The sequence below is a fragment of the Cyprinodon tularosa genome, unplaced genomic scaffold (genome assembly GCF_016077235.1).
Source record: "Cyprinodon tularosa strain WSP-4 unplaced genomic scaffold, ASM1607723v1 ctg617, whole genome shotgun sequence".
Classification (NCBI taxonomy): Eukaryota; Metazoa; Chordata; class Actinopteri; order Cyprinodontiformes; family Cyprinodontidae; genus Cyprinodon; species Cyprinodon tularosa.
In genome coordinates, this window is record NW_024039360.1 from 102,694 (window position 1) to 116,289 (window position 13,596).

Consider the following 13,596-nt stretch of genomic DNA (forward strand, 5'->3'; position numbering starts at 1 on the left):
TGCTGCGATCAGGCTTACCCAGCTGCGTTTCCGGCTGCAGAAACAGCACTCAAAACAGATTAAGATCATGTGTGTTCATGCACTTTCCCCGAGTTGTCAGGCAAAACTCTTCTGTGTACATTGAAATCCCTTCTTATTCCCCAGTAGCCCCTTCGTTTCCAGGTGTTACTGTTTTGCCTGTTTTTTAGGTTATTGTAGGTTGATGGGCTATTATTATGTGTAGGTTGATGGGATATTATTCTAAAATTCAGTGAGACTTTTTTGTCTGATTTATCCTGTTTTTCTTGTGAAATTGAGCTGGATGTGAAGACAGCTGCAATGCCCGGCCAAAATATCCTTGTTGTGGAATCCCTTTTTTTTTTTATATGCAAGACTTTAGTAACTGCAACCCAACCACACCATGGCTAAAGTGACTGTAGTCATTGATTTTAATGATTTGAGATCCTTGCAATGCCTCCACCAGAGCTGCACTGCACCCACTACTTTTAGTGTGAGCCAAACATTAACTGACGGCCTTGGATAGGAGAGTGTTAATTAGAGAAGCTTCCAAGAGGCTGATGGTAAGCTGCCAGCTGGCTGCCTGGGCTGGGCTCATAATTATTATAGATATACTGCCATGTGAAAGTATTTCACCCCCTTGAACCCCCCTTTGACCCTTTGCCTCTTTTTAGGCTTCAAACATAAAGATATAATTGTAATTCTTAGTGAAGAATCAACAATCAGAATACAGTCATGAAGAGAAACCAAATTTATTGGATGAACTTATTTAAAAAATAAAAAACTAAGAAAAAACCAGCCTTTGGTACTGCTAAGGTGCGATGGAAGCCCAGGTTGCCTTAAAAGTGTAGTGAAGAATTTTTGCAAATTTTTTAGAAAGATCAAACTATTTACTTTCAGTGAAGCAAAATCTTTCCATTTCAGTGAGGATCACTGAAAGATCCAATGTTGAACTCAATGACTCATGATAATATATCATGAAGAACAAGGAATACACCAGGCAGGTCCAAAATGCTGTTGTGGAGAAGTTTAAAGCCGGAATTTGCATACAAAAAGATCTCCCAAGTTTTAACCCTTTATAGGGCACTCAGTGAAATCCTTTAAAAATCAAAATTGAAGCCAATAGTGTTATTGGAATCCAGGACAATATTTTATTGCTTTTGTAACATTAAAAAAATATGGATATTTTGATCACAAAAATGTATGTCAATGTAATAACAAGAGATGCTAACTTGCCTGAATATATTAAGAAAAATAACAAAACTGCTTCTATAAGAAATTCATGAAAAACACTAAGAGTGAAAGAAGCACATTTTTTTGGTACAACATAACCTTAGAGGCATTATTGCTGATGCTGGCACTTAAATTCTTTTGTTTATAAACCTAAATATAATTGTTAATTAGGCTTTTTAACTTTACGTTTTAACTTTTCAATTAGATTTTTTTTTTCGTGACTTGTTAACTTTTTTCAACTTAATTTATAATAGGTAATATATCATTCAAGGATCATCCAATTGGTCAAATGCCAAAATAAGATGTATAGATAGATAGATAGATAGATAGATAGATAGATAGATAGATAGATAGATAGATAGATAGATAGATAGATAGATAGATAGATAGATAGATAGATAGATAGATAGATAGATAGATGGTCAAAATGCTTATTAGCAGTTGAGGTTATACAAAAGAATTATCTAAGTATTTACTTTCACCACTGCGCTAACCCACCTGATGTAGATTTTGGAGAGGGGGACATGCCTGCTAGCCACATCAATCTAATTCAAATTCAAAATATGTCAACCTCTTAACTATTCCAGCTGGAGCAATCCTAATCCCTAACAGAAACTGCTGAGTTGTGCAGCTAACAAACTATTATGTCCTCCACAGAGTGGTCTGTCTGCAGCTGAGAGCGATCTGATCTTAAACTGTACCCGTGGCTTCAGGCATGTGCACAATGCACAATTGAGTTTTATTACATTTCTGCTTTGTTTTTCAGTATATTGTGTCAAGATGCTGTTGAGAGGAGCTGGTGAAGATAAATCCAGATGTTTAGAGCCCAATCTGCTCTAAAGTCAGTCAGCAGACAAAAACAACTTAACCATGTTTTGTGGTATTTTATACTTTTTATTTTCAACTTAAGTTAGTTTCATAATGAATTTTTTTACCTCTTTTTGCAGCACATATTTCAGTTGTCCTTTAAATGTGATTTATTGTTTTGATCATTTATTTATTTATTTTTCAATCCTTACAACGTTCATCTCCATGTCTGAACCTCAACTTTTACTGTCACATTATCTTTTACTGCTAAAATATCAGTAGAACACACAATCTGCACATTTACATAGTGGGAACTAAATTGATTTGGTATCTAAGCAATCTTTGCATAACATTTGCAACATGTCCACTTATTGCAATTACCATGGGGTTGTAATACAGTGACTCTTTGATATTTCACTCTTTTTTTGTTTTGGTCTGTAACAATAATCTCCAGCAAACTAAACCTATTATTTGGTTAGTTGTAACTAAATGTGCTAGGTAAAATTGAGAGTTTGTGAGTATTTTTCAAGGTTTATACTTAACATTTTTACTGCAGTGATTTAATCTAAAAGCTAGTAGTTATTTTAAGCTGTTTTAATTTCCACTGTAGTAGTTTGTGTTTCTTCTTCTTCTGCCAGGGTAATGACACATACAATACAAAAAAAAAGCCCAAAACAAACCTAAGAGTATAAACCAAACATTTCCTCTTAAAATGCACCAAACATCCACAATCGTTTCTCTCTGTATGTTTTGACAAAGCAACTGTTGTTTACTTGAATGAAAGCGATACTTTACGGCTCTTTCTCAGTGTTTATTAGGTGTAACTTTATGCCACAGACACATTTTTAACAGCAGTGGCATCACACTTGAAAGTGCTAAAATAATATAGACAAGAGTTCTACACTGCAGTTTTGTGTACTTAGGGAAAGCTAAAGCTGCAGCATTGTCATTCTCCTCAGCGAACAGATTGCTTTAATAGCGAAGCGGGATGCAAACCGCCCACTTAGTATAATGTGGCACTTGGCTCCACTCCATTCCACCTTATCTCACCTCCTCCTATCTTTTTGAAATACCCTGAATACCCAAAGCAAACATTTGGTAATTGCCCTATGCTGATAACACCCTCCCCAGACATCTTTTTTGTCTAAATGACTCCTTCAGCAGCGCCGCCTTTTTCATTTTAGTTTGAGCCTAAATAAAAATCTGCTATATTTTGTTTTGTATTAATGCTGCTTTAGTTTATTTAGTTGCCTGAAAAGCTTAATGAGTTTTGATTATTTAAGGTCTCAAGTGCCTAGAGGTTCAGTCATAGACTTAATTATCATCTCTGCTCCCACCTTCCTGACTGAAAGTAATGTTTTTCTGTTTCAAAATGTAAACAGGACAACACTGGATGATTAAATTAATAAGTTAGAAGAAATACACCTATCTTAGTTTTAAAGCAAAACTTTGCAAAACCTTAGTCATTGAAAATGTTGCTGTATTTAATAGAGAATAGGGACTAATCTTGTTTTCAAGAGTACAGCATCATAATTTGTTTTTGGCTCAGCAGTCAATTATAAAGCAAGTTGTGCTAAATGCATCATGTACCAATAAAAAGACTAGGAAAACATAAAATATTACTGATGCCATGGTGACTAGTGTGTGATGGGCTTAAAGGTGCAGGATGTTCTTTTTCTGGTAGGATCATCAAAATAAATGGTCATCCTACTCCAATCACTCTGGTGATATGTTAACCTAAGGCCGTCCTACATGCTCATCTGGTGAGTCTGACATTGTGGAAAATTTGCAAATCTACTTTGTAAAGAAAGCTTGTATGATCAATGCAAACAGCAACTTTTTAACAGAGCGTGCACAAATAGAAATGGGCTTATGCATGATCTTGCATGCGTTTAATGGGCGTTCTGTCTGGGGAACAGGGTACAGGGTAGTGCATGTGCATGTTTTTTCTTCCTTTTTTTCAATTGGAGAGGATGGATCTTTCTAAAAAAATTGCAAAAATTCTTCACTACACTTTTAAGGCAACCTGGGCTTCCATCGCACCTTAGCAGCACCAAAGGCTGGTTTTGTAGGCATATACTACAAAGTACCAGTTCATACTTTTCAGAATAGTTGGGTTTTTGTATTAAAATTTATTTTTATCTTCCAAAGCATATGCAAAAATTATTTTTACAAAAACCAAATTTTTTTATATGTTTTATTTTTCATTTGAAAGCCATAACCAACATAATTAACTGAAGTAGAACATTCAAAATAGATTTTGCTGCGTGTATCAAATCTGTATCATTTAGTTTCATTTTTTGATGTATCAATGAAATGTAATCTTTTGTGGATGGTAGGCTAATTTATTTAGATCAACAATACATTTCAAAGTTAACATTGTTTTTTTACATTTCCTACCAAAATTCTTCTCTAACCTCAGAATTGTCTAACAACCCCACATTTTTTGAGGTTGTTCCGTCACACAAATTCCTCAAAATATGACAAAAAGCAAGATTTCAACACTTCTTATGCTATTTTAAGAAAGAAATTAGCCACTACTGACCATTCACCTGCAGCACATGAGTCTGATAGAGGTCTTCATAGCCATAAGCATGGCAGCTGTAGTTTCCCATGTGTATTGTTGTCACCTTAGTGATATACAGGGAGCCATCATCTCCGAAGTCCTGTAATGCAAGGAAGAGTTGGAAGAGAAGCGTTAGGTGTGGTGTAGATAGGAAAAGAAGAGCAGGGGACCAAGATTGGGGATAGTGGTGAAGAATTGGGTGCAGGAGGCATCCACAGGGAGTCGGTGGAAAATGTTGCAGGTTGATAGACTACATAACGATGCCTGTGGAGAACAGTGAGAGGAGGAGTGTAACAGCAGGGAATGATGGGATGAGACAAGGGAGAAAAAGAGTGATGGGAAAAGGAAGACAAACCATGAATCAATGCTTTCCCTGTTGAGCTGAAGCAGGCATTTGGGGATTTGATCCTGCTCTTTCCCCTCATGACAGTGCCTCAGCCTGATAAATGGCAAGGGTTAAAAATATAAAGCCCATTAGGCTGATGAATGGAGCCGGTGTTGTTGGTGCAGCGTGATGCAATCAGCGGGGGAGTTCCATCTACAAGTTAGGGTGGATTAAGGCATTAAATAGTTTGCTGTCTGAAGTTGTAGTTGTAGATCACAAGGGCATGATGGAACGCTTGACATTTAAATTAGAAATGGACAGATTTATTTACTAAAAAACAAACAAAAAAAGAATATTTTTGACAGAATGCATAAGAAGTGTTACAGTAGCCATTAAAAATGTCCTCACTTTCATTGATGGGCCCCTTGGCTGGTCCCCTTTAATTCCTTTTTAAACATCAATATTTGTACGAAAATATTCTTTCTATTGTGATTTGTGGACATTAAGATCTAAAGAGAAGCATCATCACCTGGTCAGACCCTGTAATTCAGTGAAATAGTGGAGTCAATGTAAAAAAAATATGCAAAAGGGGGTCACTCCAGTGGCTGGAAGTTGGAGGCGATTTTGCTGGGAGTTGGAAGGAAGTTGGCTGTTCTTTGACTGGGAAGGGCCATTTTGAATGGCTGCTATTGTATATTATTTTCTTGTAAAATGAAAGCAAAAGTAAATTTAGTCAATGCCATGAAGTAAATGAAATAGCATATTCGATGTAGTATTTATAATAATTTGTATCTACTGATTAAAATACAAATTAACAACAATAATTTGTTGTTTTCTTCCACTTATTAAAAAATAAGCAAAAATGTGCAGATCTAAGATTAAAATATTCAAAAGAATTCATAAATACAAACAAATAAAAGTAGCCAAATTAAATAGTCCTACTATATTAACCATCAGTGTAAAACCGTAGCCCCAAGAGAATAAAACAGTAAAACAATATGTTTAATTAAAAAAAAATACCAAGGTTTGATTTATCTAATCCTTTTCCTTTCCCCAAAGGTTTCCACTGCATTATCTCCATAAGAAATAAGAATATTAGATGACCAAAATATCATGGCTGTACTGTGGTTTTTAATAAATGTACAATAAAAAAAATTATTAAAGAACTGTATAAAACACGTATCTATGAAGTAAAAGCTCAATCTAAAGCTCATCTCTATTCACAGGTGTTTCAGTTCTTGTCCTGCTGATGACATTAATGTCACTGGAGACAGAACTTTAGTGAACTAAAATAAAGAAAAAAATTACAAAACACAACCACATTGGGTTTAACTGCAACATGCTCACAACTACAGTACACTTTCTCCTTTGTCCAAACCCGTTTTACAGGTAAATAAATTTTTTTTCTTAGTTTTTGACACCAGAGTTCAGCACAGATTTGTTCACAAACAGTCAGTGCAGTTGGAAGTTCCTGTTATCCAACATCTGCAAGGACCAATGTCTCTCCCTGTGGCTTCATGGTGCACATTAATACAGGAAAACTACGATTTTTTTAAAGAAAGGCTGGTTGCACTGGTACGACCTAAGCCTGCTTTCACTTGTTAGATCTTTGGAACACCACGTTGCAAATGCAACCAAAGTGGGTGGACTAGAGTCGTTCTTAACCACCAGCACCCTGAAAATAATATATAAAGTACACTACTGTTATTAATAAGTAGGCCTATTGTTTAGTGTGCAGAAAATCCTTGATACTTCTACCTACAACTTAGTTCGCTGTATGCTAAACACAATGAGGGAGAAGGTAAACATTTTGGACACTTGACAATGAAAGAGTCGGACAGAAAAGCGAGAAGTGATTTATTGTCATAGGCTGAAGGTTTCCAGTTCAAAGCCAAAGGGTTAAGGCATAGAATTATTAGGTCATCCATCTGAAAATATGGCATTGATCTGCTGATCAATGAACTGGAACATATGAACTAATGTTAAATATATCACATTCAAAACTGTATTAATCAACAGTATCTACTTACAAATAAATAAGAAAGACATATGACAATTTATAGTAGTATATAGTAACCTAATAGAAAATGTACCTACTGTAAATGACTTCTGTCAGTCTTTAAGGAATTAATCCTCAGAGCGACTAACTTGACACGCTCTCTGTGCAAATGAGATAAATGAAATACTCCCCAATCAATATGAAACACAAGCTAAAGATCGATCGGATGTTGTGTTCGGCCTTTGGGAGTCTAATTCATCTGGATGTCTTATTAATGGGTTGCATAATATTCTTTTGATTTCTTTAGTTACTTGTGTTTCTCTGCTATAAACTGCTCCTCAGCCTTAACAAATTACCAGCACGCAACAACAGCTGTGTTTCGTATTTGAAAAGAGTTTCCTGGGTTTAATTACCTCCCATGGATACACCGATTACCTACATGCAACAAAGCAATAAATTGAATTACTTTTGTTTTCCACTGTTTTCTTTGATTTGCCAGAATGAAAAGAAACAGCAGGCTCTCCTCTCCCTCTTTTGCTCAGATCACAAATCCCAGTGAAAATCAATTATGCACGGTCAAGAGCTTGAGGAACCTAAGCTGACTTCATTTTTCATTTTGTCATGACCCTAAAATTGTGAAACTGTTTATGCCCATCATCCCAGCAGACCAACATGCCACTCATTAGCATGCAATCAGTGCATTGTGAACCCGCAGTTAAAAAGGAAAAACTGCTTTCAACCACATAGAAGCATGGTTTCATAGTTCATTAGGCACAGAGCCAGTGGCGGCCGGCCCATAGGGGGCGCTGGGGCACCGCCCTCCCTGATAAGAAGAGAGAAACGTAAAATATATTTTTAGAAATTAACTCATAAATGTCAGTTTTACTCTCTAGACTGTGCACCTATAAGCACAACAAATTATATAAACTACATTTCCCTATCTACTGTCATTAATTTGTGGATTTCCACAGACATACTCCTCCTACCGTCTCTGTTCTGGGGGCTGTGATCAGACTGACCCACATTTGCAGAGAATCTGTCAATCATGTACTATTGCTAGGTGAATTTAATGGCCAATCAGCGTCTCAGAACTTTATGGTCTTGGGGCGCTGAAAATACTGTGCTTTAACAGGCTTCTGAACCCAAGCGCAGGTGCAGACAATTAGAGGGAAGATGGCGAATGTAACGAACGAGATGCAGCTTCCACCAAATTCGGTGAGATCCTTATTTATCTACCCGTTTGCCAGAAGAACATCCATGTTGTAGGATACGAACATTTCATGTCATGGTTATTGTGACTGTGACGAATCCACCTCGTCACTTAAAACAACCTCTCTAACTTTGCGCGCCACACACACATTCCTGTTATACTGTGCTTGTGAGGACCAATACACTCGCGCTGAGACCAGTAGCTCCATTAACATAAAACACACAAGCTGTTCCTGGTTACCTGCTGGCGTATTGAGGGTGCACACTTAATATTTCAGTGGGGTTAGCCGTGTGTGTGTGTGTGTGTGTGTGTGTGTGGGTGTGTGTGTGTGTGGGTGTGTACGTGTTTATGCTATGGGGACTGGTCATCTTCAGTCTGGCTGCGTCTTTGCTGGGTTCAAACCCAGTTTGGTGTAATTGAATAAGTCAATGAATCTGTGTAAAATAATTAAGTTGTAAAAATTATTTGTTTTTGTACATCAATTGTTTGTGGAGGTAATATATGGACAAAACTGATTAATGAGAAGAAATCAGAAATAAGAGAGCCTGAGGTGAGGGGTTTAAACTATTTAATGAGGGCTGTGGGAAGAAAAGCGGCAATTTTTGTTTTCTGTTTCTTTGTTACATTGCTGGTAACTGGAGGGAGGCTGAGGCCCAGAGTATCTTGTATATGTTTAGTTTCTTTTGCACCCTGTTTTGAGTTTTTGAGCTCAATAAATCACCAACACCGGTAACCCGACTGAGACTGGATTCTTGGAGGCCAAAGAACCCCGTCACAGTGACCCAAATCATCACTGTTACTGTTATTATATAGTAAATTAAATCATTACTGTTAAATTATATGTATTGTCCAATTGTTTATTTGAATTCTTATTCCGGATTAGTTGGAGACATACACTAGGCTATATCAGCCCCACCAAAAATATTTTTCACCAGCCGCCACTGCACAGAGCTTACGTTAATCTTATTGCTTTATGGAGGATGTTTGACAATAATTGTTCTCTTATTTCTACTTATTGGTTCTTTTCTAGTAATTATTCTTTAACCTTCTGCAGCAGCTGCGTTTGGGCTGAAAAGAAAAGATATCTCCCTCCCACCCTGTTTTTATGTGGCTGAACATAAATAGTAGAAACTTAAGTAAAAAAAACTGAGTATGAATCAAATGAATAATTCTTAGGCTTTTTACAGCTCTCAGCAGCATTGCAATTTTCTAATTTTGAGTTGGTTAAGAAGTGTTGTAATTGGCTTTTTTTTTTTAAACATAAATGTGAAGAGACCACCTAGTGTGCCCCTTGCTGCTAAAATCAACCAGATATTAATTAGGCAGCCCACTCAGATTAAGTAATAGCTTTTATTGAAACGCTTAGTGAATTTCTATGTGGAGGTAATTATGTGAAATTATTCAGTGGCACACTTTGGTACTAAAGCTGCTATACAGTGTAGTTTACTTTCTAATGTTGTGCTTGAATTTGTTAATTTTTTTCTTCTTTCAGTATTTATTTTTATTTAGCTGAAAAGTGATGATGAAAATTTTTCAGATTAAATTTAAATATTTGTAAATATAAATATGGTCATATAATTTGTCCGTCGTTATGCTCATTTCCGCATTACCTACTTTTCACTGTATTTATATTAGTCACTTCACATAAGATGTATGCCCATTCATACAGTACCTTGCAAAAGTAAACACCGTGGGAACCTTTCCCCATTTCCTCACATCATGACCTCAATCTTCAATGTTGTGGTTGCATTTTATTGTTAGTATAATATACCACAACATAAATAAATTCATATTCCAGCAAAAAATGCGACATTAGCATAAAGATTTGCAGATTTATGTGGGTTCTGTTATACCTGATTCAATTGATTACATCTGAATTGTGCAAATTGGTAAGTAGCTTTCATTCAAAGCAGGAGTGCATTAGCAGGCGCCATAATGTGTTATCCAAATAGTGCTGGCAGTAAGGAACAAGTTACAAAGAGAAAGTAGGATGCTTCCTATTGATTGTTCATTTAGTATGATTCCTTTGTTGCAGCTGTAAGCCAAATGCAGAAATTAAAATGATTTTACCTGCAAAATTAATTGTATGACTGAAATAAGGAACCTACAACATTTATAGCTAAATGTCACCATTTCGTCAAGCATCATTCATTAATACAAGCAACAAAAAATAGCCAGTAACTGTGCGTACTCACATTAATATCCTCCAGATCGAGGAAGTTTAGAATGATTCCATTCCTTTTCCAGATGATGGGTGGACGCAGCGTCCCCTGGATGGCACAGGTGAGAACAGCACTGAGGCCCACTGTTACAGTCGAGGTGGTGATTCGCTGATCCTCCGCCAGGCTTAGTTGGACAACTTCTGTTTGTGTAAAAGCCAAGAGCAAAATAATTGGTGTCAGACAAAGAGAATGCATTAAAGGGCAAAATACAAATTAAAAGAGGAGGTTGAAAGTGAACAGTAAAAAAAAAAAAGGATGGAAAACAGGAACTTTTTAAATCACATATCTGAATGACTGTGCTGATGTGGTGAATATGTAGCCAATCTTAATACATTCCAAGTGTTCATCTCATTACCGGTGAAGCAGAGAGGATAAACAGCTGTCCACTGGTGAAATATTTCCACTGAAGGACCACGGATCAGAGGACACACAGCAAGCCAAGTCTCATTACTCTTAATGGGGGAAATTTATATTCACTCAGATGACCATTCAGTTCAATTCAGCTTCACGGAAAATTAAGAATTATCATCCCCCCTGTTCATCTTTGTGCTGTATATAATATATTGATCCCTTTCGGTAAATTCTGTTTTATACATGCATATGCATGGAAAGCCACACCATACAGAGCTCTACTGTGTGTAATTCTGCCAGAAGCTCATAATCACTTAGATGACCATTAGTGTGAAACTGCAGCATTTATGCCAATGACTATAGGATTGTAGAGCCCAGACACAAATACTTTCATGACAGAATGAGATCCTGTATCAATTCTCACTGGTGTTTAATAGTTATATTTAGAAAAGATCATTTGTTTCAGACTGTTTTCTTTTAACCAATAAGTTGTTTTTCTGATTCTGCACCAGACCAGTATCTATTTGACAATTATGAACCATTTTGAGGAAACTATGCAAACAATTGGTCTGTCAAAGTTATCTATAGCCCTCTGAAGAATTGTGGTGCAGGTATTAAGTATCCACACCACTCTTACACATTCGGAAATGTTTTCTTTTTCATATTTTTACAGGTACTGTGAGAATCTTTTGAAGGTTGAAAGGGTTTCTTGTAATTACAAACATTATTTGAGTTAAGTTTTAAGGTCTGGTTAGGCCACTCTAAACTTGTATTTGCTCTGACAAAGGAATAATACTCAGCTTTAAACTGAACAATTCTTGACTTAAATAGAAAAAAAGTTTTTCTCAGCTGTGTCAGAACGAATACATTTGACTGAACAGAGCAAAATGAATTATTTTTTTTTTGGCTTACTATGGGGTATATTTTCATGTCAAAAAGAAATGGCCCTTGAACACAAGAAACTACAATTTGTGGCAGAGCCCGCCTGTATTGTTTGTTTTGTGTCTGGCTTTTTAATACCCTGAGCCTGCTGCTATAAAAAATGTAATGGTCTTGTAATAAAGTGCTGTAGAGCAAATACTAAGGTCAAATGCCCTTTGGTATTCATATGTCACGCTCCAGCTTTGTTCTGAATGCAATCCCTTTTAATTTATAATTCTGTAAAATGTTCACTCATGTGACGTATAAACAATGTAGTAGACCTGCCATGTCAGAATAGAGTGTAATGTAAAATCCATAATAAATATCTACAAAAGTCAATAATGGTACAAATAATAATTTTCGAAATACTTCTATTATCATTACAACACTTTTTACTCAGTTAAATCATTTGTGATTAATATAGGAATTGTCCTAAATAAATCTAGAAATTATTAAGTTTTCCTTAAAGCTACAGTGTGTAACTTTTAGCGACATCTAGCGGTCAGACTGCAGACTGCAGCAACATGAACATCTCCCCCCACCGCTTCTACCCCCCAACAGTACGGGGAGCGTTACGGGACAAAATGTCTTCCACGACGTCCGCATCACCTACCTTCTCAAGTGATGAGGTTTGTTTACATAGATAATTTTACAGATAGTATTTCATTAGTCTGTGTAGGGTATAGATTTCATGTAGACTTAAGACATTAAGACCCGTTATTTTTTCCACATCGTTGTGACGTTTTGGCGATCTCGCAATCGCTAGTTTGTTGGCTCTGCGCTGCCGTAACGCAAAGATGTCTGCCTCCATGGCTGCGAGACCCGCTCCTATGTAATTATAAATAACGAATTCTAAGGCAACGCAAATATTAAGGTTAAGAGGCTGAGCTCGTAGATGATGATAAATAACATAGTTATGTATAATATATTACATTTCTGACTGTATATCCCTGTAATTATTACACACTGTAGCTTTAATCCAGTGTTTTTTGTTCTAAAACTCAGTGAAAGGAGAGTTAAGCTATATTTTATTATTTAAGATAAATTTTTTATAGGAATAGCTCATAAAATGGGATTATTTTATTTTGTAGCAAATATGGATATGGATTGTTTTGTTTATGAAGCCTGCTGACCCCTGACCTAAACAATGACAAAAGTTTATTTGTTTGAAATCCCAGTTGTGCTATTTTAATCTTCTTTTTTTAAACTAGAAAAGATGGATAAAACAAACCCTCTAACTTGTGGTTTCCAAAAGATAAGTAACTTTTTAAAGATATGTTTTCCACAATATCTGACACCAGCATCTGCCTCCACTACTTCTGTGTATTATATAATATCTTACCATATAAAGTCAAAGAAATCTTTATTGAGCTGGCTTGTTATGACAGAACAATAGTGATAAGGCCAGTAGAAACAAACCTTTATTTCAGCAGCCATAGCTGACAGTATTTTATTGTCAAAACAGAGTTTAGGTAAGATAGCTAAGAGACTCTGAAATGTTTGCGGGAAGCCTCCTGTCACAGTGTAGACTTTGACAAAAGCAGTTGTAAAGGACCCCAGGATATTAGCTGTCTGTTCTACACTGCTCTCCCAGTGATAGATGTATCCACGATGACAGCTCGGTCTGCTAGTGGTATTTCAAAAACGCCTGGGGTACAGTACACTGCTGCTCCAACCAAGTTATAATTCAGCACATCAGTAATTTGGGTGGCAGAATAAGATTTGAGTGCCATGTGACAGATGAGAGATGGAAGTGCATTGATCTGCTTAGGCTTAGAGGGGCAGCTTCAGGTCTCTCTATGAATCTCAACTAGACCACTTCTTATATGACAAGCAAATACGAGACCTGTGTGGTTTGCAAAGTCAGCAGCAGCTGACTACTCAGATGGACATCTAAGGCCAATTTGTATTGATTCGTTAAAATGAGATGAGGACTGTAGCAACTTAAAAGTCTGGTGGTGAGAA

At 36.4% G+C, this 13,596-nt stretch overlaps 1 protein-coding gene across 1 annotated transcript in view; it reads right to left on the bottom strand.

Annotated features, from left to right (window-relative positions):
- Positions 1–13,596, bottom strand: part of fstl4 (follistatin-like 4) — a 249,648-nt gene that overhangs the window by 39,446 nt on the left and 196,606 nt on the right. The window contains exons 7-8 of the mRNA XM_038307643.1: positions 10,333–10,499; positions 4,583–4,703 (exon numbers count right to left, since the gene is read on the bottom strand). Of these exons, the coding sequence (XP_038163571.1) occupies positions 4,583–4,703; positions 10,333–10,499 (288 nt within the window). The remainder of the gene's footprint in view (positions 1–4,582; positions 4,704–10,332; positions 10,500–13,596) is intronic.